This window comes from Gopherus flavomarginatus, chromosome 8, assembly GCF_025201925.1.
Source record: "Gopherus flavomarginatus isolate rGopFla2 chromosome 8, rGopFla2.mat.asm, whole genome shotgun sequence".
Taxonomy (NCBI): Eukaryota; Metazoa; Chordata; order Testudines; family Testudinidae; genus Gopherus; species Gopherus flavomarginatus.
Window position 1 is genome coordinate 66,663,231 of NC_066624.1, and position 25,781 is coordinate 66,689,011.

At 43.2% G+C, this 25,781-nt stretch overlaps 2 protein-coding genes across 9 annotated transcripts in view; both read right to left on the bottom strand.

The window, feature by feature from the left end:
- The window catches only part of WDR33 (WD repeat domain 33), a 99,774-nt gene extending 85,660 nt beyond the window's left edge, over window positions 1–14,114 (bottom strand). For 2 of the 8 annotated variants that reach the window (XM_050965288.1, XM_050965296.1), the window contains exon 1: window positions 13,742–14,109. The gene's annotated coding sequence lies outside the window, so the exon portion shown is untranslated. Of the gene's footprint in view, window positions 1–4,913; window positions 5,096–13,741 lie in introns of all 8 variants that reach the window. The other 6 variants (XM_050965293.1, XM_050965294.1, XM_050965291.1 and 3 more) reach the window with 5 other exon arrangements.
- Window positions 14,115–17,526: 3,412 nt separating this feature from the next.
- On the bottom strand, window positions 17,527–23,755 carry POLR2D (RNA polymerase II subunit D). Its single transcript, XM_050963747.1, has 4 exons — window positions 23,635–23,755; window positions 21,409–21,589; window positions 18,630–18,725; window positions 17,527–18,144 (listed from the first exon to the last, which is right to left on the bottom strand). Exons 1-4 carry the CDS (start codon window positions 23,705–23,707, stop codon window positions 18,066–18,068), a joined length of 429 nt encoding a protein of 142 aa, XP_050819704.1. The 5' UTR covers window positions 23,708–23,755; the 3' UTR covers window positions 17,527–18,065.
- Window positions 23,756–25,781: the final 2,026 nt, after the last annotated feature.

The window sequence follows — 25,781 nt, forward strand, 5'->3', positions numbered from 1 at the left end:
ATGGGTACCATGGTACCAGCCACTATGCCCGAGGCCATAGGGCCAGTTCCAGCAACGACAAAGTAGCCAGTACCGCAGCTTGTCCCGCCATCAGGGAACCTCGCTCTGAACCAGGGCTGGATCCTGAGCCGTTGCTCCCAGGTGACCAGGACAGAGCAGAACGCTGGCTCTGTCCCAAGTGGTGCTGATCACTCCACCTGGAGTCTGATCTTGAGTAGGGTCTTAGGGACCGATGACCCTCAATAGATCTGCAACGGCTTGGAGTTGGCAATCTACATCTTGCACTTGATGAGCAGTACTGGGATGAGAAGCGGGACCGGTGCCAGGAAGTGCCCACACATGGTGAGGTCCTCCTAGGAGATTGGCGACGGTCCAAGGAACGGTACCGTCGATCCCTCAACAGGTCCCTGGAGCGGTACCACAGTCTTGAAGATACCAGGTGCTGGGACTAGTACTCTTGCCAGCTGGGCTGCTGGGGGGAGGGGTGTCTCCAAAGGTCTCTGCCCAGGTGCTCCCGAGCTGCGCCTCGAGCCTCTCTGCCTGTGCCCAAGGTCCAGGGACCAAATGGGGCTGAGTTGCGTCTGCCTTTCGCGGTCAGATACATAGCGGCTACAGGAGGGCGAGTGCTGGCAGATGTTCCCCGCATCAGGGAACGGTGCCATTGAGGCGAGGACCAAAGCAGTCCAAACGTGAGTTTACCCAGGGACCAAAACAGCAGGAGCCAGTGTGGTCAGCATCGGGAGGGGCACTATCTCCTATGCTGTCTGCAGGGCCTCCACTGTGGATGGCACCCAGAGCTGATGGAGGCCTCTGCCGCTATCCGGGGTAGTTGGCGGGGAGTGGGTTGGGCTACATCCCTCCACTGGAGCTTGGGCCCAAGATCCCAACGTGGGCAGAGTTGCCCAGTATGAGACCTTGCTCACAGTCAGCCTTATCCTTTCCCTTCCAGGGGGTTGGAGACCGACCTAGTCCCGCCCTCTTCGGATTCTTGGTCGGAGCCATGGATTGGGACTGGTGCCAGCCAATGGACAGTCCCGGTGGGGTGCTGTATACCGAGGTCATGGTACTTGGTGCCAAGTTGGAGCGTTGCTCCAGTGCCAGGGTGATGGCCGACTCCATAAGGAGCGCTCTTAAATGAATATTGCGCTCCTTCTTAATCCTTGGCTTGAGGGACTTGCAAATTTTGTACTTCACTAATATGTCCTTCATCCAAGCAACGCAGACAACTGCTGTGTGGATCACTAACAGGCATAGGCCTCTTGCAGCAATCATAGCACTTAAGGTCTGGGGACCAGGGTAAGTCCCATCCTCAGACAAAGTCCCATTTGGGACCTACACAGTCTCTAATAATAGCTAAGGGATTTATAAACACTCATAGAAAACTATATACAGTGTAATACAGGAAATAACTAGTTTGGACGAACAAGCAGTAACAGCAACAGCTGAAGCAGCCACAGCTCCAGCACCACACCAGCAGGAAGAAGGAACTAAAGGGGGGGGGGGGAGGGGAGGGGAACCAGTGGCACCCTACATACCACAGCATGTACACACCACTCCAGGGGGTGCTGGAGTCTGTTCCCTACTGATACTGCTGAGGGGAAAAACTTCCAGCACTGGTGCATGTGGCGAGTACACACACCTACATTGAATGGACATGAGCAAGCACTTCAAGTAATAGTAACTGGCTTAATCTGCAGCAAGGTACATTTAGTTTAGATAATTCTAACTATAACAATAGTTGAGCACTGGAAAAGGCATTTAAGGGAGATTGCAAAATCCCAGTCATTGTCTAACCTCCAAACACCTGTCAGGGATGGTCTAGGGTATATTTGGTCCTGTCTGAGCACAGGGAGCTGGACTAGATGACTGCTCAAAGTCTCTTACAGCCCTACATTTCTATAATTCTAGATCAGCAAAAGCTTGAGTGTAGGCACAGTTACTGACAAAAAAGTGCCTTTGTCAGATTAATTTTGTTTGCGCAACTAAAAGGCTTAAGTTTATTGGGCTGTTCCCATTTTTTGATCCCTGTTTTTTTTAATCTTTGGAAAAAAGTGTTTCTTTATGGGCAATTTTACCTCATTTGGTTTGGTGACTAAGATCCATTCTTCCCTGTTTTTTTCACATTTTCGTACTGGGGAAAGAACCTTTCCTGAATCTCATTCTCTAAATCCCGTCTGAGAATCTTGTTTCTCTTCTCCATGGAAAAGGGATATGATCCTCTCTCAAGGTTTAGACTTGTGTTTTTAGCCACATTTGGAATTTTCCATACTTCAGAAAAGTCAGGAGATCAAAAAGATAAATGCATGTCCTTTCCTGCACACCATTCTCTCTGATTTAGTAGAAAACAAGTTCGCCTGACCTGGTAAGGTTCTGAAAGACTAAACACCAGGGTCAAATTTATAAGTCTCTTGTTTTTTTAAGCATGAAAATCCCAGGTGGGGTTTCACAGAAAAAGGTTTTTCCAATCACGCAAATATTACATCCCTAGTAACTGGCAATACCAATATTCTGAACTATCAGCAATAGTTATTCTGCAGATAGTTTCTCATACATAAAAAAGAAATTAATTTAATTCTTCGTTAAGGCTTTTTTCCCCTTGAACTTCAGCACCAATTCACTTTACTTCCCCCCACACCTTTTGCTGAAAGGACCCAGCTCTACCAATACTACAATCTTTCAGAGAGTGAACTCTATTTTCAAGAAGCACTGCTTTAAAAAAAAAAAAAAAAAAAAAAAAAAAAAAGGCTCTGAAATATGCCAAATACAAATTTAGCATCAGAGAGTCCCCACAATGCTTTCTGAAAATACAATGAAAACAGTTTAGTCCACTCTACATGCTTAAGTCATTTTCAGTACCTGTTCAGAGGCAGAAATCCACTGACAGCAACAGTTTAGTTCCCTAAGGTCTGAGAACTTTATACTGCTCAGTTGGTCTTTCTTTGTAAGGAACAGATCAGTTGCCTACCCCTGTCAAACTCTAGCCTTAAAAATCAAAATCTATGACCTATCTTGGAATTCAAGTACTTAGCAAATTCATTCTATCCTTAATGTTTCATTCTAAAACTGAATGTTTGATATTAATCACGTCAAATATTAAAAGTTTACCTCCAGATACATAAATGATAATGATCGAAATGGAAGTTGCCCAAATTAATCCTGTATGTGGTAGCATCCTGTTGCGTGATCACATAAAGAAAGACCTTACAAGCAGAAATGGAAAAATAAAAGTTTGTACAGATACCTTATCTGAGAATTTAGTATTTACAATCTCAATCTTATCTTTGCATGACCAAAGATTTTTTTGCAATGGTAAACTAAATAGAAGACTACTTTTAAGAAAAAAATCACCACTGTATTCAGAGATCTCACTAATCCAATATGATCTACAAATGTATAATCTCTAAATAATATAAACACCAGTTTCATAGTGCATTACATAGACACATACAAAGCTGTCTATTTGTCTTCAATGGCTGTAAAACACTGGATGTGTGAAGCAAAACACTTTGCAGCTTCGGCACTTTGTCATTTTATTTTATTTAGAGGCATCCTTTACATCCTCTGCACCTTTTAGTGGAAGGAACTAGCACTAGTCATACATGTCCATCAGAATTTTAAAATGTATTCCCTTATTTACAATATTCATTAAGACTGAACTACTCTCCTCATACTCTAGACGTTTTCATGAACTTCTGTCGTATGCCTCTGAATTTCCTGCCCCAACATTGCCAATGACCAGAATGTGGGCAGAAACAGACATTCCCTTAATGTCTTTTGTTTTCTTCTGCCCAGTTTCACTAATAATAAAAATCCAGATATGGATACTCCACAAAGATATAGAGCAGGGGTTCTCAAATGTCATTGCACCGTGACCCCCTTCTGGCAACAAAAATTACTACATGACCCTAGGAGGGGGAACCGAAGCCCAAGCACCACTGCCCCAGGCTAGGGGGGTGGGGGGGGGAGCCTCTCTGCCTCAGGTGTGGGAGGCGGGGGGCCAAAGTCAAATTTGGCTTCAGCCCCAGGTGGGAGGGGGCTGTAATCTGAGCCTTGCCACCCAGGGATGAGGCCCTCGGGCTTCGGTTTCGAGCCCAGGCAGTGCGGCTCGGGCTTCAGCCCCAGCAAGTCTAATGTCAGCCCTGGCTATCCCATTAAAACAGTGGCAACCCATTCTAGGGTCTCAACCCAGAGTTTGAGAACCGCTGATATAGAATATAGAAAGCAGGAAATGCTTTCTATAGATGACTCCTCCACAGCCAGAGAAAGCTACAATCTTTTGTTGCATTGTAGCAGAGTGAGCCAGATGTGGTGGAATAGATGGAAATAAGTGGTGTTACAGATACTGCAGTCACATGAAATTTCTTTGGGGAGCACAGACTTTAATACAATCTGGAAGATTAATGTATAATTGTTTTTTAATCCATGGGGTAGATTTTCCACATCTAGGAACTAATAAGAGTGGGAGGTGATTAAGATGAATCACTGAGACTAAACAACTTTAGAGAAGTACCAAGCCCAGCATGGTTCACATATACTGGTTCAGGCTAGGTTTTCCACAGACTAGGAAACAAAGAAAAGGCTTTTGATTTGAAAAGATGACCCTGAACAGACTCATGGCCCTCTTTCTGATCCAGCAAACATACAGGACCTTCTGTCCAAGGAGCAACCCCAATCCTTCCAGAAGGGCTGGGAGAACTTTGACCTACTAGAGCCCCATGACTGATGGGTGACTTCTGCAAGTGTATAGGAATTTTTACTGATGTGGTTTCTTCTGTTTTTTGTTTTGTTTTCTCTGCAATGCTTTTACCTTAAGAATAAATGTACTTGCTGAGAAAGAACTGTGTGATAACTTGTGACTGCTGGCAATACATTGTTCATAACACTCAGAGAGAAAGCAGCACACAGGAGCTCACCTTTAGGCAGACTGGCTTGCTTGGGTATTATAATGTAAGGTATTGAGCTGTGCAGCCTTAAATCCCCAGTCACAAGGGAGCAGAACAAGGGTCTCTGCCCAGAGACAGGTGACAGCTAAAGACCTGAGACCTGGCTGGGAACTCCTGGAATGGACCACCAAAGGTATTCCTCCTCTGTTAATCTGAAACGGTGACAAGTGGAAAGGAAATGAGTAAATTAAAATGGCAGTAAGACTGGACAGTGCCCAGATGAGAACTGCGCCTAATTAAAAACAAACAAACAAACAAAAAAAACAAAAAAAACACAACACACCAGCCTGAGCAGGGCAAATGAATGTTGACTGGGTAGTCAGAGTTTGCTAAATAAAATGACCAACAATTCAAGGGGACAATGAGTACTTTATAGATTCAGAAGATGTATGCTTAATGAAGAGTGCAAGGATCAAAACCACGTTCCATAAGACAAACACAGCCAGAGGCTTCTAAACTCTAGGAGTATGTCTAACACAGCAAAGAAAAACCCCATGTCTGGCCTGTGCCAGCCAACTCGGGTTCATTGGGGCTCTGGCTGTGGGGATGTTTCACTGCTGTGTACACTTCCGGGCTCATGCCTGAGCTCTGGGACCCTCCATCCTGCAGGGTCTTAGAGTCTGAGCTCCAACCTGAGCTCAGATGTCTAAACAGGAGTGAAACAGCCCCACAGCCTGAGCCATACAGGCCAGCCATGGGTGGTTCTTTGACTTACCCTAAGAGGCTACAACAAAGTTCCTGCAGTTTTGCTCCTATGAAACCTAGGACAGCTCAACTCTGCCAGAGTTCAGGTGCTCTGTAGGAGCATAGCTTCAGTCCTACTATAAGGAGGTGAAATTCCTGGCCCTCAATCCAAGCCTCTCTTCTGTGCTTCTGCATACCTCCACAAGCAACCCAGCACTTATTACATGTTCTGCAGTCATCATTAGCTATTTTTAAACAAAGAAATTCCAAAACAAATAAATTTAGGATTGAGAAATAAAAAGTAACAAAATAAAGATTTATGCAGTTTTTACAACTCAAGTTAGAAAGTTGTTATGAGGAACATGGAAGATAGCTATTATTTTTATTAATAGTATGATTTGATTACATTGTTTTGTACCTAAGATTCAAGGGTTAACTCCTGCAGGAGCTCATTGCCCTTCTGCAGGAAGGCAGACAAAGGTTTTAGATAACTCAAATCACCACTACTTCACTGACAATACAGGTGTTGAAGCCTTTAAAGTTTTGCTCCTAACTATGCTGGACTCAATACCCTGCCTTTGGATAGGGAGGGAGCCAACAGGCAGAAAACCTGCAATAAAGAACTCCAGATGAGATGAAAACTGAGCTTGAGCTCATTAGAGGGCATAGGATATCAGAAACTGTTAGAAAATGGAAGACTGACACAGACACACACCCTGATGGATGGGTCTTAAAACAGCTACGCCTCCCTAAGGTTTGGGGGGAAAACTTCTAAGCTTTGGGGAAGCCATACGTGTGTAGTCTTTGTTGTTTTAACACTTTACTCTGAATGTTACAGTCATATAGACTGATTTTGTTTTGAAAAAGCTGTTGGGTCACCGCATTTATCTACGGATCATGGCTCTCAAAGGGAAGTCTTTTGCAGATGCCAAAGCCAAGTGGACCAACTGAGGAATTGTGATTTGTAAAGAGGGGTGCTGTAGCCTGGAGTCTTGATCCATAAGCAAAAAAATTGGAGGATTCCACCCTGAGGAGCAAAGAATTAGGGCCTTTCCCTTGAAAGGATCCACTCAGGCGAGACAAAAGGCGAGTCAACAGTGAAGCTAATTCTGCAACCATGAATTATAAATTTAGCTTTTAATTTGTTTTTTTAATCCAGAATACAGAAATCCACAGTTAAGGTACTTCAAACAAACTTAACTCTACCCCTACGGCCCCACATAACTCTGTACAGTATGTACAGACAAGATTAGTCACTGGAGATATGTGCAACCCACATCAATATAGACTCAGATCCAGCTGGGGGTGCACAGGACCCACCAGATGGTCTCACCCTGCCCTGCGGCAGCTATCCTAGGCTCCCTCGGGAATAGGCAAATGATTCTGCTCCCATAAACTGAGTCCCATCGGGGAGTTTTTGTCGTCTCCCCCAAACCACAGGGCCCCGAGGTGGCCCATTCTGAGCCCCTGGAAATCAAGGTGGATTCAGAGATGGTTTGCTGAATGCCCTCCAAAGCAACTAATTGTGATACTAAGATGCTTGCCAGATTCCAGTTACACCTTCCCACGAGATGCTCAGAGCAGTGGACAAATAAGATGTAGAGCTAAGGCTAATTTTAATTGTGTTTCCATGTTTTCAAATGTATTTTTTTAAGTTAGAAAAATTTAACTTGTAATTTACCTAATATTTGGGCTGTTGAAACTACTATGTTCTTTAAAGGTATTCCTCTCCATTACTAATACTTTCTCCTCAAACTTGACTTTTGCTTGGTGTTTGTTAAAGACTATTTCACTTGTGCCACTAATCCTGTTTTACCTATGAGAGCAGGTTGCAATACTATGACAATTGATCCAAATTGGATAGAAAAATAACATCCATGTTTCCATAGCAGGTTGGGTCACAAAGTTTAGACCTGACCTTGGAACCACCTTATCGAGAGTGGAGAATCAAAGGCAAGGTGCTTGATGGAAGAGGCCACACAAGCTTGCTAACCCTCCAAACAGAGGTGATGACCAAAAGGAATAAAGATTTTACAGTTAGAAAATTTAAGAACACTTGCTTCTCTTAGTAGTTCAAAAAGTGATTAGTAAGAGTTTGCAATACTAGAGTGATGTCTCATTCATCCAGTGAATATCAGATTAGGGCCCCTGAAACAATGCTGATTTAAGAAAAAGAGATGTCATAGTTGAAGCAGCAGTCTGGAACCAGAAGGGAAAGGATCCAAGTATTGAAACTTGAACTTTCAAGAAGGACAAGTTTAAACTTCTATGAAAATCATCTAGTAGGAAAGTACATGTCTTCTGTGCACAGACAGCCATGGTTTTGTCATTATCCTCTCACAGCACACACATCAAAGTCCACTGAAGCCTCTGTAAATCTTTGACTGGTTGGACGTTTCCTGGATTTGAGAAAAATCAACCAGCCCAAGAGTAATCATGATTTAGGTTCCATGAGAAACTACCTTAATGAAACTGATATGCTGACTGTTGAAACAGTTCTCATTCACCCAAATTCTGAATGTGGGAACAAGAACCCTTCCATATCACCATATAAGCTCTACTGCAATGCTAAAGTGCTGGGCATCTGCTTAAGCTAGACGTATCTCTATTCTCCTGCTCTGACAGACACCAAACTGCAGAGAGGGGGAGAAAATGGCAAGAAGTCATAGAAAAAGGAGTCCTCAGTGCAAACTTAATGAAGAAAATCTCTACCTGAGCACAGAGGCAGAACCCTTGGGAGATACATCAGTGAAGTTCACCAGGTCTGCCTGTGAAAAGTGCTGACAAAGCAGTCTGCTCTACAAAGAAAATCCACAAGCAAAGCCTGTTGCCTGAGGCAGACCAAAAGCAGGAAAAACAAACAAACAAAAAAAAAAAACAGTACAGATGATTCACACAATAGAGATAAGGAATCAGAATCATGCATTCAAACCTGCTTGGTTTCCAAGACTTCAGCATGATTCAGACACACTCAGGATCCTTCCTACACTATGAAATAGAATCATCTAACTATATCATGGTACAACAATGTTGCAATAAAGTCCTTCAACAGAGCTTGTCTGGGAGACATTCAAGACTTAAAACTAAATGCTTTTGGGCTATTCCACTGGAGACCCACATCTACAGTTCTAATAATTCATTCTTTACTACTTCAGTTTAAGATGTATCTTTCGGGGGAGAGAGAATATTCCAGACACACTCTTCCAGGTTCCTCAAGTCCCATCTGATGGTGGGAATTTTATACATTTTGCTTTAGACATAAAAAGGCAGAGTCTGAAGTAAACCTTTGAAATCAAACTACAGTATGCTACTTTTCACATTTAAAAAATGCTATCCTTACAATAATTTATAAAAGGCCATACCATATTCATTTTGCCATACAAGCTTCAGTTATATTTATATATAATTAGCATATATTACAGGCATGGCCAAACTGTGGCTCCTGAGCTGCATGCGGCCCTTTTACTGTTAAAGTGCAGCTCCAGGAGCCCCCCATGTACTCTGCCCCCCAATTCTCCACCTACAACACTGGACATGGGGGAGCTAGAGGCTTCTGCCCTGGGGTGGGGTGGTGGGACTAGGGGTTTCTGCCCTGCAGGGAAAGTGGGGAATCTAAGGGCTTTAGCCCAGCAGGGGAGCATTGGCAAAGAAGCCCAGCATCCTGGTAGGCACCACCCTGGGAGGCAGGTTGTGCATGTCTTACAGCTCTTGAACTTCTGAAGATTATTGTATGTGGCTCGGAGGGTCTGTAAATTTGGCCACTCCTAACACTTTGTAAGGGACCATTCAAGGTACAGTGGCCCGTTAACGCCTTTGCAGTCATACGACAAAAAGAGGGGTTAATGGATTACAATTCCACTTTGCATTTTGCTGTGACAAAAGTTGGTACAATAAAATTTATCATCTCACCCACCCTGTCTCTCTAATATCCTGGGCCCAACAAGACTACAACTGCACTGCATACTAATGTATTATTACATTTTAGAGCACACTTCTCCAAAACAAATTGAATGAAAAAGTATGTTCGGATTTAGTAACAGTTCTGTATGGAAGATTTATATCTGAATTAGAAAATGAAATGGAAGAAGATGAGAAAAGGAAATTCTCCTTCTATATTGGGAAAATATAGGTAGGGGTGGCTTGTTACAGTATGTACAAAACCAGAAACAGACAAGAGTGGGAAGAAAGAATTTTATTTTGGGGTGAAAAGAAGAAAACTACTACTATTTTATATATCTGTGAATAAAGTATTTTTTATAAAATTATTTGACTCAAGTCCTGTGTGTACTGCCACTGAAGCCATTTCAGAGATAACATTTCTCGTTGTAGTAACAGCATAGTTTAGTCACATCTAAAACCCTCTTGTTCACACACTATTAAAAGAAACTGTGGTAGAACTACCTGCCCAACTACAAAACTCCTTAGAATTGGACTATTGCTGATATGTTCCCAAAGTCTCCCCTGTATCTTCCCTTTGTGATCTCAGTAAGATGCCATAAGAATATTCAGTCTTCCAATTCACACTGTTTAAAGAACTAAAACTTTATCCAAGTATATTTAAGAGGTTTCTCAACATTAGTATGTTAATGTTGAGATTTCTATTGTTTTATTCAAATTATTGCTGTTACCCTCATTTTCCCCACTTGGCAGATTACAAAACATTTGAACAGACAAGTGTCTGAAACAGTGAAATTTGGTATTATTATTAAGTTATGTGTTTTTTCCAACACCAAGATATATAGCCTTTAATTAAAATATTTTAAGTATTCTGGCTGGGCTTTTCAAAGGAGCCTATAAGTGTTAGGCAAAGGTGGGTGCATCTGAAGAAGTGGGTATTCACCCACGAAAGCTCATGCTCCAAAACGTCTGTTAGTCTATAAGGTGCCACAGGATTCTTTGCTGCTTTTACAGATCCAAACTAACATGGCTACCACTCTGATACTAGGCAAAGGTGGGTACCCTGCGCCTTTAGATTCCTTTGAAAATCCGAGTCTGAGTGTAACGCCTGTCTAGATCCAAAACTTAGGTTGATATAGCTACGTCACTCGACAGTGAGAAAAAATCTCACACCAGAGAGACATAGCTGAGCTGTCCCAAGCCCAGGTATAGACACCACTAGGTCGAGAGAAGAATTATACCTCTACCCCAATAAACCACCACCCGATATTACATGAATTTGGATATAATGCGGTAAAGCAGAGCTCCGCGGGGGGGGGGGGGGGGGGGGGGCTGTGTGCTCTGGCAGATCAAGTTCGATATAACACTGTTTCACCTCTAACACGGTAAGATTTTTTGGCTCCTATGGACAGCATTATATCAAGGTAGAGGTGTATTCAGTCAACCTAGCTACTGCCTCTCAAGGGGGTGGATTAACTACAGCAACAGAAAAACCTCTTCTGTTGCTGTAGCAAGTGTCTATGCTATGGTGCTATAGCAGCTCATCTGCAGCGCTGTAGCATCAGTAGTGTAGACGTACACTGAGGGTCACTAGATCTATATAATTTCCTATATAGGCCAGAGTGTAATTGTAGTCAGTTTCCAGTGAGGATGTGTAGACTTCCTTCAGACTCATACCGCTCCTATTTAAGCAGTTTGCTACACAGAGATAATATAGGGAAAGCAAGTAAACTGACTGGCTTGTAACAGCCGGCATAAAATTCCAACCAAGGGGTGGAGGCAGCCCAGAAGCACACCCCCTATCACATGGGTTCATCAAGTCTGTTCTGATGTTGGACTCAGTCTGTCAAACCCTTGCAACTGCACAGGAACAGACCAAATGGTGAAAGATTGTTCGGCTAAGTGTTGAAGTTGTAGTTAACTGACCGCTATTTGTATTGTTAGTTTTAAAGCATAAAATGAGTCTTCTGTAAGCTATAGTACCATTTTGCATTTACACAGAATGGAATGTAGGTTGAATCAGAATTGGCATTTACATTTTGAATAGTTTTATAAGCCCAACAGTAAGAATAGCATAAAGTTGGATCTCATGCTACTCTGAGGCCTTGCCAAAACTAGGTGACTCTTCAGATATAGTGAATACATATCAAAAGTACATAAAAAGTTTCCAGGACAGTAAAATAAACCAATTTTGTTTGTGATCCAACCTTAAGCACTGATTAGGGTAGGGAAGAGGAGGAAAACTTGAAGTAAAGTCATGTTAAAACTTTGCAAAAAGTTAAAATCTTACCTGCTCTACCAATCAGATTAAAACTGAACATTATTAAAGGCCAATTTCATTGCTGATGTTTACTTTTTGTACTAACCTTGGACAATCAAAATAAACTAGCAAGTTTCACTTGCCAGTTTTCATGTACTAGCACAATGCTTCAGTATCTGGACTCAAAAAACTGCCAGGGAGATTTTAGATCTCAACAAAACCTGATTTTCGTAAATTTCATGAACATATTCAATATTTCTAACATTACTCAGCTTTCTAAAAAAAAAAGCTATCTTATAACTTGCAAGTATAAATTTTAAATTCCTGCACTAAAAAGTGATTGACCCACACAATTAAAACTTTAAAGATACATTGTAAGTACCCTATTGTCCAACTTATTTCAGCTTCCAGCATTCAAAAACAGTTTGGAAAGTTTACCAGCTATACAAAAGACCACTTAACCAAGCCGCTGTGAGAGAACTCAAATTAACACTCAGTATACCATTAGTTCACAGTGGTATTTATTAGAAAACCAACAAAAGTTTTATATATTTGAATACAAGATAAATTACTAAAATGCAGGTTTAATCTTGCAACTGTTTTTTTAATAAAGAATGTTATGAAATGATAAATAGCAAGAATTAACTTTAGTTAGTTATGACTCAGTCTCATACAAGTGTGTGTTTAAAATTGTTTGACAGTATCTAACAAGTTGTTGATCAGTAAACTCACTTAAAGATGACATGTGGTCCACAGATTAATATGGCTAAGTGTTCATATGGCAGGGATTTAGAAATTATGTGTCACAGGGGTTAAAATACTCTTAAATTTTAATGTAATCTGTCCAATAAAGAAATACAATCTAGTATGATTGGAGATGAAAAAAAAACTGCTCTTGAATCTCTCCCCTCAAAGAGTTTAGTATTTAGTCAAAGTATTTTCCAGCATCAAAACTTCACCTTTGAAAAGAAGGAATAGTAGACCCTGGTCTGCTTCAGCTCTCCCCATTGTCAGAAAAATACCCTCCAGGATCACACTTTTGATTAGGAAATTAATTCAAGGTTTGGTTAAATACAGAAAAGAGGGTGTAGGACTACTTACCTACATTAGACTCCGTAATACAGTTTAGGCTGGTCAGATAAGAGATGGCATACAAATACAGAGTACAACAAGAAGTTCAGTGACACCTTAAAGACTAACAGATTTATTGGGCATAAGCTTTCCTGAGTTAAAAACTCCACTTCTTCAGATGCATGGAGTGAAAACACAGAGCAATGTCACAGGGAATGCAGGGCTACTTAATCATAGCAACAAGGAGTCACATCAAGCCGTTTACATATCAAAAGAGAAATACCATCTAATTCCTGAAGAAACAATAAGGTTTTCTCTCTGTCTAAAATGGTGAGTTCTGATTTTACTGGGTAAAGTAGTTTTTCTATGTAAAGAATAAGTTTGAGACTGTAAAACCACAGGGATGGATCATATTGCAATCAAGTTTAAGGTACTCTGCAAAATAAACGTATAACAAGCCCCAGCCGTACATGCTTCCATTTATGCCATATGGCCGAGGCCAAACAGCACAGATAACACTCAACAGGCATGGGGTCTCCTAAACCAAAGGCAACAGGAGGAAAAGCAAGATGAAGCAGAAACTCCAGTCCAGGGCCCTCCTTCCCCCGCGAACTCTCGTGCTACTTTCAGGCTCCCCCCGCTCTCCAGGAGCCCGCTCCAGGCCCTGGGGTGCCCGTAGCTTAAGGGCCCCAAAGCCAAGCGCCCACTGACCTCTCCAGGCTCCGAGCTCTCATTCCCCACCTCAGGAGCGCCTTCCTCCCCCACCCCGACCCAGGCACTAGGCCCCCTTCTCCTCCCCGGCCTCACGGCCTGAAAATGGCGGAGGAGCCACACCGCCCGGCCGCATTGCACCGCCCCAGGCGGCCCGTCACTTAGCTGCACTCACCGTCCGACTGTTTTCTTACCCCCGCCACCGGACCCCGCAGCCGCGCCGCTCTCCACACTCCCCCTGGCCCGGAAGCCGCTGCCTCACGAGCCCCCACCGCGCCTGCCCGCCATCTTTTCCCCTCCAACGACCGGGGCGGTGCACGCGCTCTACGTCAGTACGCTTCAAGGCGCCAGGGAGAACCTGGCTGAGGATAGGGACGCAGTGGCGACCAGGACCTCTTCTGCGCAAGCGCAAGGAAGGCCCGACTGTGCATGATGCGGGTGCGTGCAGTTGATAAAGGGGCAACTCGGCATGGGCAGAACTGTAAGCGGGGCGCGCATGCGTCGAGAGAAGTAGCGTGGACTGCACTCTAATCCCGGGGTTCTTACATTTCATTGCACTGGAACCCCCCCATTCTGACAACAAAAATTACTATAGGACCCCCCCGGGGGGGAGGGGAGAATTGAAGCCTGAGTCTGCCCTAACCCTATCACCCAGGTGGGAGGTGGGAGATAGAGCCAAAGCCTTAGGGCTTCAGCCCCAAGCAGGAGACAGGTAACGTGAGCCCCTTTCCCTCCCAAGGAGGGGCTGAAGCCCTCAGGCTTCAGCTTCAGCCCCAGGCAGCGAGCAAGTCTAAGGCAGCCCAGGTGACCTCTTTAAAATGGGGTTGCCACTCACTTTGAGGATCACAATCCACAGTTTGAGAACTGCTGAAATCTGTTCCAGCACTTGGGAGTCCTGGCTCAGAAGGAACTCCCCCGAGCCCTCTGCCCCCCAATACCTGCTAGTGCGCTCTGACTGGTGCGAGGAGGGGGGAAACCACCTGAATCTGAACATAATACTGAGCAGCTAGGAGAGAGCTAACAAGGCTGGGGAAGGGTAGTAACCAGCAGCTTGAGATCATATCAAGAGACTGCCACCACAGCCATGGGACATAAACCCCCTATTCACCAGTGCATGCAACCCAAACATTTCAGCCCTCAGGGAATGAAACTGATCATAATAAACTAACTTGACTTCACACAGATTTCCATTGTCCCAGCCAAGACTGATGCTAAAAGTAAAAAAGGCCAAGATAAAATATAAACTGGAGTTTAAGAATTGTCAGTTTTAAGATCTAAGGCATTATTAGTAACAGCTAGGGGCTAGTCTACACTGGCAATGCTAAAGCACTGCCGTGGCATTGCTTTAACATGCCATGTGTTGTCACGGCACAGCGCTGGGAAAGAGCTCTCCCAGTGCTCTAAAAAAACCACCTCCATGAAAGGCATAGCTCCAGTGCTGGGGCACTGTTTACACGGGTGCTATACAGCGCTGCAAGTTACTGCGCTCAGGGGGGTCTTTTTTCACACCCCCTGAGCAAGAAAGTTGCAGCGCTGTTAATTGCCAAACTAAGAATACAATAATTTAAAATAAGGAGATTTTTTTAAAGTATTAATTTTAAGATGTAAGCAGCTATGGGAAGCAGTATGTTTGAGGAACAGCAGAGTCCCCTTTCACATTCTGGGATTTTTGGCATCTTAACCTTTTTGTTTCTATTTTTACTTTCCCTACTGCATGGTTTGTTTGGTTGTTTAAGTTAAACTGTACTGAGCAATTTTTTTAACTCCTGATAAATGCAGAAAAACTTATCTGCCAAACAGATTGTCAGCAGCATAGAATAGCAGCTCAGTGAGCAACCCTGGGAGGTAAAAATATTACACAGAAATTACCAAATCAGAAGTCCATCTCTAGTCCAGTATTTGGTGCCTCATACTGTCCAGAAATGCATAGGACTATTCATATAGACGTATAATTATTCAAAATATGTTACTAAGCTCCTGACTGGCTACAGGATCTTGTGGAAACAAGCTCTACAGCTTGTATATAAAAAGCTATTTCATGTTATCATTTTAAAACAGACTGCCTTTCAGTTTCACTGGACTTCCCCTTGGTTCTTGTATTATGAGAAATGGTAAACAAAGAAGAGCACTATTTACCTTTTCTATAACATTATTTTGTATACCTCCAGCATGTCCCTTATGTCCCCTCTTTGAAAATAATATGTGACAGTTTTGTTTAATATTTCTACAAATGGGAGGCTTCCCATGCCTCTGGTCATTGTTATTCTTTGTCTCTAAACCCACTCTATTTCTCCTGTATCCTTTTTGAGAAAAGTTGAACAAAACAGTATTCCAGATGAGGGCACTACATTGATTTCTATAATGGCATATTTTAAGTACAGTAGAACCTCAGAGTTAGGAACAGACCAGTGAACCATACACCTCATTTGGAATCGAAAGTACACAATCAGACAGCAGCAGAGTCAAAAAAAGTACAATAGCAATGTGTTAAATGTAAACTACTAAAAATAAAGGGAAAGTAGCATTTTCCTTCTGCATAGTAAAATTTTAAAGCTGTATTAAGTCAATGTTCAGTTGTAAACTTTTGAAAGAGCAACCATAACATTTAGTTCAGCGTTATGAACAACTTCCATTCCCAAGGTATTTGTAACTCTGAGGTTCACTATGCTATATTTTCCCCCTTCTTGACCATCAACTCTACACCAAACAGACATTTTTAATGAGCTGTCCACATAAATGGCCCAGTCTTTTTTCTGAGCAGTTACAGATTATTTAGGAACTAGTAATAGATTTGAGTAATTCAAATTATTCTTTCCAAGGTGCAATGAATGTATCTTTTCATGTGGCTAATTCAAAGGGTCACAAAACTTCTACAATAAAATAGCCCTGAATAATTTTCATATTTTGAGAACACCCTTACTATACAGTATTAGCAACCCCTTTATTACATGTTCAGTAGTTCAGTTCTATCATACAGTAGCAGTTCACAGAGGTTTTATTGATCTAAGAGACCTTCTTCCCACCATCTTGTCTGTTTTATTGCTTCTGATCTTCTTTGAAAAGTGGTAGCTGTAATTTATTATGGATTTCAATGTTTGGTAGTATCAGTCTATTAGCAGAGGACGATGTAAGCAATGTGGGATCAGGTCCAGCTCACTAAAGCTATTAGATTTATTCTCTAAAGCCTCCCATCCTATTTTTAAATATCAACAAGAGACAACTATCATACCTAATCAGACAAATTTAAAATAAACCAAGTCAAAGAAGCCAAATACTCTAGCTAGTGCTTCCTTACCACCAAAAGTAATGAGGCTAGGAGGCAAGAGTTCTGATATGAAGTTCTTATTAAGACATCTCAATTTGTTTTTTAAAGATCAGTATTTTCATTTCATTGAGGCAGTCACAGAAATCTCCTGTGAGGCAAAGTATAAGAGATTTGTTTGATGACAGCTGCAGCTGGAGATTGAATCTGAGATTGAAATAAGGTGGATGTAGCTAATAAAATACAGGACCTCACTCCTGTGTTACCTTTTCTTATAATTCTGACCTAATTAAAGTTACTGTTAATGGTTAATCAGAAAGGTATGTTTGGTTTATTAGATTCCAGGAGACATAATGATATTAAAAGGAATAAGTTATGTTACTGCTGCTGTCAATAGGTGTCACTCAAGGTAACTCAGGCAGCTATTATAAAGCAGCATGATCTTTCAACACTATGGGATATGGATGTTACGTTTCCAATCATAGCCTAATAAGACTGTCATATTTCTCTCCCTCACAAAATATGTGTATACAATTCTGTTCATTTATATTCATTTGTAATAATAATCACAATTGATGTTTGGATCATCCCCTCCCCAGAGACTATTCCCTCCTTCCAGGTCAAAATGTTTCTCAATAGGACTTAAATAATTAAAGTTGGAGTGAATCAGATCATATTTACAAAGTATAGGAACATAATAAGAAAAATCACAGTTTAATTCAAACTGAACAATGATGCACTCTTGAAGGGGGGAAAAAAACATTATCTTGAACAAACATTTCAAAAGACAGTCAGATTCTTATTAGCCCTGATTCTACAAACTACTAGGATTTTCAACAACCAACGGGCACAAAATTTCTCCACCTTAGGTAACTGGAGTTCATAAGAAAGAAGAATCACACCTACGCTTATTCTAGGTCCTGTAACCAAAAACACTTCGAAGATTCCCATGGCAGGGACAGGAAGTTGGGGGAAACAGGTACTGAAACCACCTAGACAAGAGTTTCCAAGATTCCATGGCTCTCACCACAAATGAATCTTTGTCAAGTTTACAATATTCAGCAAGTCAAAGAGTGGTCCCCAGTTTAAACATGTCTGTGTGGGACGCAAGGCTGAAGTACTGTGCATCAAGAACTCCCTTTGCTCTGTCCTAGAGCTAGCTAGCCTGGTCTGGTATGCACAGAAACATCTGAAGTTCTCTGATCTTTCTTTTCATAAGAAGGGCTAGTAATTAGCCCTAATACTGGAAGCTTCGTTTGGTCTGAATGTCATCAAGAATCTGCTGTAGCTCCTCATCTTCAAACCGGCCCTCTAGGCTGCAAGATAAGAACAATAATGATAGAAACAAGCCTTTTCTCTGTGCTTCCATTTTTAATATCCAGAATTCCCTCATGTTTCTACACCAGTGTCAGACATTTTTGGTACGACCTGGCATTGCACCATTTATCCAAAATCTCCACCTCCTCCTGTGTTATAATACACAGACTACTATGAAGCCCCATGTTATAGCTCTTATGTGCCTCCACACTGAATTATGCAAATCAAATACCTTCCTCCTCCTATCTCTTCACTGATCAGTTTTAGGACATGACATTAAAAGGGTACCACATTCAGGAATGGGCAGGGCCAGGCATCAACACAGTTACCTGACTGGTGTCATGTAGAATTGTACCTTGTAGGCCAGCCCACTGTGGCTGTCAAACACTGGATACAAAGGGGAAACCATAGGTCAGCTCAGTTTTCCCCTTATTCCTGTATCTTAGAACCCATAAATCATAAAACCTGGGACATACATTCTCACCTGGGAATCAAAGCCTTGGCCTCCTCAGCTGTCTCAGGACACAGATTAGCCAAACACGCCAATTCAAATTTATGGAGCTTTTTCTGGAGCAACAAACTGCAGAAAGAGAAGATGGTGAGAACATAGGAAAAATGGAGTAAAAAAAGCAGAGGAAAGAAAAAGAATGTAAAAGAAACTGAACTAATGACATGGTTCTGACAGATCTGTGAACAAGGAATGGGGATGAGAAAAAGGGCAGCATATGTTGTATTTATTTTATTAAATACAACCCCATTATTGCTAGTAAGAACAAAAAATTATACACAATAACCCCCAAAGCCCCCTCCCCCCAAAAAGGGCTAGAAAAGTCCTTTCCATCTACCACAACCTGCTGTCATATAAATATTTATCCCAAAACAGCTCTGGAGGCCTCTTGTTACCCACTCTACTACAGGAGTTCTCAACCTGGGGGTCATGATCCTTAAGGGGATCACAAGGTTATTACACACAGGTGCACGAGCTGTCAGCCTCCACCCCAAACCCCGCTTTGCCTCCAGCATTTATAACAGTGTTAAATATAAAAAAAAGTGTTTTTAATTTATAAGGAGGCGGGGGGGTCACACTCAGAGGCTTGCTTTGTGAAAGGGGTCACCAATGAAAAAAGTTTGAGAACCACTGTGTGACGTTGCATCCCATAATGCTTTATAGAAATATGCTTATGAGTGTAAATATGACATAATTGGAATATGTTTTATGCTAGATATGCCATGTAACATCTTTGCAACGGTTATGTTCTTCTGCATGTATCCATCCTATTCATGTGCATGTATCATTTTTATATCTGCAGTTATGAGTGTTGGCTCTATGCTTGTATTTAAAGTGTTTGCTGTAGAAAGCACCTAAGGCAGATTTGGTCAACATAGTGTGAAGGGGTTATTCAATTGGGAGTACTTGGCTAACAACGGACCTTGATAGATGCCATGACTTGTCCACGTGACTCCAAAACTCCATTTTGTAGCTGGATTCTACACAGGGGGGCCGAGGGGTTTTCACCCACAAGAGAGGGACTATATATGCCCCTGGGAAAACCTCTCCATTTTGTCTTCAGCTGGCTCAAGATATAGCCTCTTCTCCTCCCCCACCACTCCCCCCCGCCAAAAAAAAAAAAAAGATGCCTGAAAGAAACTGGAACAAAGGACAGTAACTACAGGGATGTGAGTGATTGCTGGACCCAGACTAGAAGGAGGCTAGTCTGTCACAGAAGCTTATCGGAACACCTCTGAGGGTGAGATTTACCTGCATTTAGCTTCCTATTGTATTAGGCTTAGACTTGCATGTTTTTGTTTTATTTTGCTTGGTAATTTACTTTGTGCTGTCTGTTATTTCTTGGAATCACTTAAATCCTACTTTTTGTATTTAATGAAATCACTTTTTACTTATTAATTAACCCAGAGTAAGTATTAATACCTGGCAAGAGGCGGGAAGGGGGGACAAACAGCTGTGCATCTCTCTCTATCAGTGTTATAGAGGGCGAACAATTTATGAGTTTACCCCGTATAAGCTTTATACAGGGTAAAACGGATTTATTTGAGGTTTAGACCCCACTGGGAGCTGGGTCTCTGAGTGCTGGAGACAGAAGCACTTCTTAAGCTGTTTTCAGTTAAGCCTGCAGCCTGTGGGGGTCGTGGTTCAGACTTGGATGTGCGTTTGCAGCAGGCAAGAGTGTCTGGCTCAAACAAGGCAAGGTACCGAAGTTCCAAGCTGGCAGGGAAAACAGGCTCAGAGGTAGTCCCAGCACATCAAGTGGCAGTCCCAAATGGATTTCTGTGACCCAACGCATCACATGCTTCTCTAACAGAACCTCACCAAGTCTCTCACTTCCCCAGAAAAACATGACTGAGATCTTTAGAGCAGCGGTTCTCAACCTGTGGGCCACATGCTACCCAATTAGCACACAGATGCAGGCCAGCTGTGTGCTAAAAATAATTTCGAAATTTGCCAGGCTGATCATGCAGGTGGGCAGGGCTGACTGAGGGGGAGAGAGAGAAAGGCGGCTTGCAGGAGCGCTCCTGCCAACAGGGGGCTAGTGAGTGCCACAGGGGGCAGGACAGTGGGTCTGTGGGTAGGTTTGTGGGGGAGGGCACAGAGATCTAGAGTTTTGCTGGGTGTTATAGCACCCCCAGGTTTTACATGGGGCTCAACTGCAGGGGTCGAGTCTGGCTGCCTGGTCCCGTGTGGGGTCCAGATCCAGCTGCAAGCTGCTCGTTCCTGCACAGTGGGGATCCCGGGCTCCAGCCACCTGGTCCTGCACAGCATGGTCTGTGTCTGGCCTCCTGGCCCCATGCAGTGGGGTTTCAAGGTCAGGCTTTGGCTGTGCAGGGGGGTTTCCTGCAGTCCAGCCACTCAGCCCTGCACGGGGGGTATCTCGGAGTCCAGCCACCAACATAGGGGTCCGGCATCTGGCCCTGCTGCAGGATCCAGCTGCCTGGTCCCACGTGGGAGTCTGGGCTACCCGACCCAGCACCCAGGGCTCTGCTCCTGGCCCCACTCTCAGCGGAGGCGCTAGGCATAGGGGATTGTTGAGAGGTTGGGGGTGTTGTGGTTCTCAGCCTGTGGCCCACATAACACACTGTGGTCCACATATGTGGCCCACAATGATAAAGAGGTCGAGAACCACTGCTCTAGACCAACCCTGTCCTTGGAATAACAATAACTACCATGTTTCAACTTCATAATACAGCACACACATTACATTCTAAATTCCCCAAAAAAATCATCTTTCCTTGACTCTGCCACTCACCTGCGGACGCTGGCAATGGTCTCCCGATTTTTGAAGCGGCTGAAGCGAGCTGTGTAGTTCAGAGTTTTCATGAAGACTTCTGAGAGTTCCTGCTCATCCTCAGCACTTTCATTCTGTTGTTTACGATGCTCAAGAAGCATGTGCACTTCTGAATTTAGAAGTGTCTCAGCAGTTTCAAATTCTGTATGCAAGCGAGTTTCAGTGTGAGAGAGGGATAAGTACATCACCAAAGAAGCCAATTTCTATATGCTTTGTTTTGTGCTTGGATATAGTTTTGAGGAGAAGGAAAATGAACCACAGCTTTGACTGTGAAAATCCTGTATTCCATGACCTGGAAGCCGTTCCTAATGAGAATACAACTATAATTCCTCCAAGGCCACACAACTGGATTTACAATACTGAGTAGCACTCCAGTTATTTTTAACTTTCTGATCATACGCATTTAAATTATCAGCCCTATCTTTTGAGCTAATCATATTTTTGTAATTAATATTACTCAGTTGACACAAAGGTCCAAAATAAAGGCAAATATTAAAGGGGTAAAACTTTGAAAGGCTTTTTAAAAATTGGGTTTGTATCTTGCTTTAAAATAAGCCTTTTTTTACTACTTATTTTTTAACTTAGAAAAATCAGAAATGGCAAGTGTGATCTTCTGCAGTTTTGCTGGAGAGCTTCCAGAAGGTCTTAGGGATGTTTATTGCTAGCATCTTAATTAAAGGAGGAGGATGCTGAATGCTTAACAAAGGTTTCCTTTATTAGAAATGTTATTTAGTCATTGAAATTAAATAGGCATTAAAAAATCCTTTCCCCTCTCCAAAGATCAACTTCTCTCTCTCAGCTCTTGGTCTGTAATCACTTCACTAATTCGCTTGTCATCAAGAGTGACTACCAGAATAGATAGGGCATGAAATTCTACTGCTAAAAAGCAAGTAGACTGCAAATATTTCAGGTCTCCATTTACATCAGAAAAGCAAAAAAGAGCATAAACCCAATTTTTTCCCCCTTTTGAGGACACCTTTAAGGAACAAATATAGCTACTCAAACATTAGTATGCCTCTACCCCGCTATAACACAGTCATAGAGAGCCAAAAATCCCTACTGCATTATAGCTGAAACCCCGTTATATCAGGGTAGGGACAGCAGGGCTCCGGCGGTTATTTAAAGAGCTCCGGGCTCCAGCGGGGAGCCCCGGACCCTTTAAAGCACCGCCAGAGCCCCTCTGCTACTGCACTATATGCAAACCCGTGTTATATTGGGTGGCGTTATAGTGGGGTAGATTTATTCAGAATATTTTCAATGATACCCACTGGGCAATTGTAATCCCTGTTTAAACCTAAACTTTTGGTTTCCAATAATAATAATTTGAAAATATTCTCACAGGCAGCCCACAAAGAAGAAAAACTAGAGTTCCTCACATCAAACCTAGGGAATATTTAATTGTGCCAGCTTGATACAGATCAGGGTTTTTTACATAAAGTGGTAGGGACTGTCTCTTTGTCCTGTATTTGCACAGCATGGTACAAACAATAACAATAATAAAACTCCTTTATACACTGAAAAGCATCATATAATGGCATTTAAAGAACACTTCAAAGATGTACTCGTTCTGCTGGAATCAGATGGCCTGCTAGAAAAAAAGATGATTGAGCTACTGTCACGGCTGCCAGATTCCATATTTTTTTCTTTTTGAAATTACCCTGATTTTGATATTTGGGGATTTATAATGATAAACGGCTCGGGAAATGTGACGGAGCTCCCAAGATAAACTCTGGGCCAGACACGGGCCAGGAGGCCAAAACTCTGCAGGCAGAAAAAGAATTAGACCAGGAGCTTCACGTTCGGAGCTTTAATTCCTCAGAAGGCCAGGCACCGCAGAGGTTCAAGACCCAATTTTCAGCCGGATTGGATTGACACGGCTGGGTGCAGTAAAGTGGCCCCCGATTTCCAGACTCGTCTTTCAGCCCGAGAGCTGTTCCTTTAATTTACAGGGAAACAGATCCCAGACTGGGGGAGGTAACCTGGGGTACAGCAGGGCGGAGAAGACCATGTTTTCCCCTTGCGGCCCATCCCCCGGCTCGGTGGCGTCTCCTCCTCCTACTCCCCAGACCCCAATGCGCCCCCCAACTCCTCAGCGGGAGAATCTCCCCCTCCTACTCTCCAGTCGGCGTCCCCAGCTCCCAGGGGAATCTCGCGCTGCTCCCCGGGCTCTCCCTCGGCCCTACGCACCTTTGGGAAAGACGAGCTGCGAGGCGTCCTCCTCCACGTCCGCGACCCGGACCTCGCTGCCTCCAGCCGCCATCGCTTCAGCCGGCTCGGCTTCCCCTCCGGAAGCGAAGGCTGCCGCGAGCCCCCGCCCTCCTCCTGCCTCGCGGCTGCGCGGCCGGAGCCCGCTCTTCTGAGGATCCCGCCAGGGGGCGCCGCCTGCTGAGAGAGCCGCCGTCCCTCACCCCGTGTGGTGTGGCCCAGGCAAGGCCCCCAGCCGCCATGTGATGGGTGCTAGGCCCAGGCCACTCACGACTGGGCTGGGCCAGAGACAGGACAGAACTATCTCATTGCGAGTAGGGCCAGCCCCCCAGCACTGGACAATGCAGCGTAAACCCCATTTGGAACCAGGCTTGGCGCAACCCCATCTGCAAGACATCAACTTCTCACCCCAGGATGGGACCACTTCCCACCCAGCTCACCGCAGAGAGGACATTTCAGGTTGTTTGCCTCAACATGCAGCAGGGAGTACCCGTGATCTTGTGCGGTAACCGCCAAGGATGCAAAGGGATCATTCTCCCTCGGCCAGACCATTGACTAATAGCTCTCCCATCCACTAGGACTACTCCATTTAAGCAACTAGATCCACCCAACTGTTGCTTCTTTCTGCAGTCATTTACATCCTAGGGGGCAGAAATAACTGAGTTAACCAAAGAGCCTCTCCAAAAAGCAAATCCTCACTACTTTTCTTAACATAGTTTGGTTCAGTTGCATAGGAAAAGGTCTTGAAATGCATTTGCAGGGAAATGGACCCACCACCCTTCTTGATAGGTAAAAGCCACCAATGATTCTAGGAGCTCACTTTTGACCAAGGTGAGAGGAAATGCTTTCATTACTCTGATGTATGCAATTGTCTGACCGGTGGCTCAGGCTCATGTTGATAATCTAACCCCCTATTGCTTATTTCTAATATCTCCTTCCAGGGCAAGATTATTGAGAAGATGCTGGCGAGCCAGTTGTAATTTGGTATCTACCAGTATTTTAGATTACTTCCAATTATGTCACAGCTGGATATAGTATGTAGAGATTATTGGTTATATTGATGATCTTACATCCATACCCATTGACCACATTGCACATATTAATAGTCTCTGGCAGTTGGTTGTGAGATGTTGCCTATCTTAGGGTTGTCAACCCTCCAGGGTTGTCCTGGAGTCTCCAAGAATTAAAGATCATCATGTGATAATCTCCAGGAATACGTCCAACCAAAATTGGCAACTGTAGCCTGTCCCTCCATTTGATGGTGAAATTCTCAGGAACTAGGCATCAAGGTATTCTCAATGGTGGGTCTTAGGTTTTAGGACTCTCTAACATCAGAAATCAGGTTGACCCAGAGACTGGGTACTAGTGAATTTTATTGCAAGACAATCTTTACACAAGTCTTCCTCCAATACCAGATCTATAGAGTGGTCTAGCTACATTCTAAAGGAAAACAAACATCCTAAGAAATCCCACTGTGAATAACAACTTTAACAGGGGAGTAGAAAAGATTTTTCATGGATAGAATTTTCATGCAACTTTTACATCTGTGAGGCCTACACCCTACAGTGATAGGTGCATTAGAAATACAGCTAGATATCTTATTACAAATAGTTAATAGTGGTAGAAAGATGGAAAAAGTTAGACAAACATCTGTCAGGGATGGTCTGGATATACTTAATCCTGCCTCTGTGTAGGGGAAATTAACAAAAATTACCTGTTGAGGTCCCTTCTAGCCCTACATTTCTGACAGCAAACAGAATGGCTTTTCACCAAGCATAGTCCCAGAGTGTTTCTAAACTGATTTGCACATTATCTGTACTATAAAGGAACTTACTCCTGGTGTAATTCTGCATCACTGCACATGCACAGAATTTATGTCCCCTGCACCTTTCTTTGCTTCCCTGCAGAAAAATGGCTTTCTGACAGGGAAGCAAAGGGAAGCCACAAGAGCAGGCATGAGTAGGGGACTGAACATGAAGAATTTTGTATCCAAATAAAGCTAAAGGAAGAATTTTAAGAGGGTAAAATGTAACTTCCCAAGTTGGAATTTAGCTAGTTCGCTGTGATTAATACCCCGCATTTTGTGGGGAAGTGCCTTGGGATGTTAAATTACCAGAAGAAGTCAGGAC

Excerpts from the sequence above, each read along its gene's own strand:
- POLR2D (XM_050963747.1), bottom strand. The coding sequence starts at position 23,707 with ATGGCGGCTGGAGGCAGCGAGGTCCGGGTCGCGGACGTGGAGGAGGAC. Across the intron at positions 21,590-23,634 it reads GCAGCTCGTCTTTCCCAAAG|AATTTGAAACTGCTGAGACA; the intron begins GTGCGTAGGGCC and ends GCTTGCATACAG. Across the intron at positions 18,145-18,629 it reads GCCAAGGCTTTGATTCCCAG|CCTAGAGGGCCGGTTTGAAG; the intron begins GTGAGAATGTAT and ends CTTATCTTGCAG.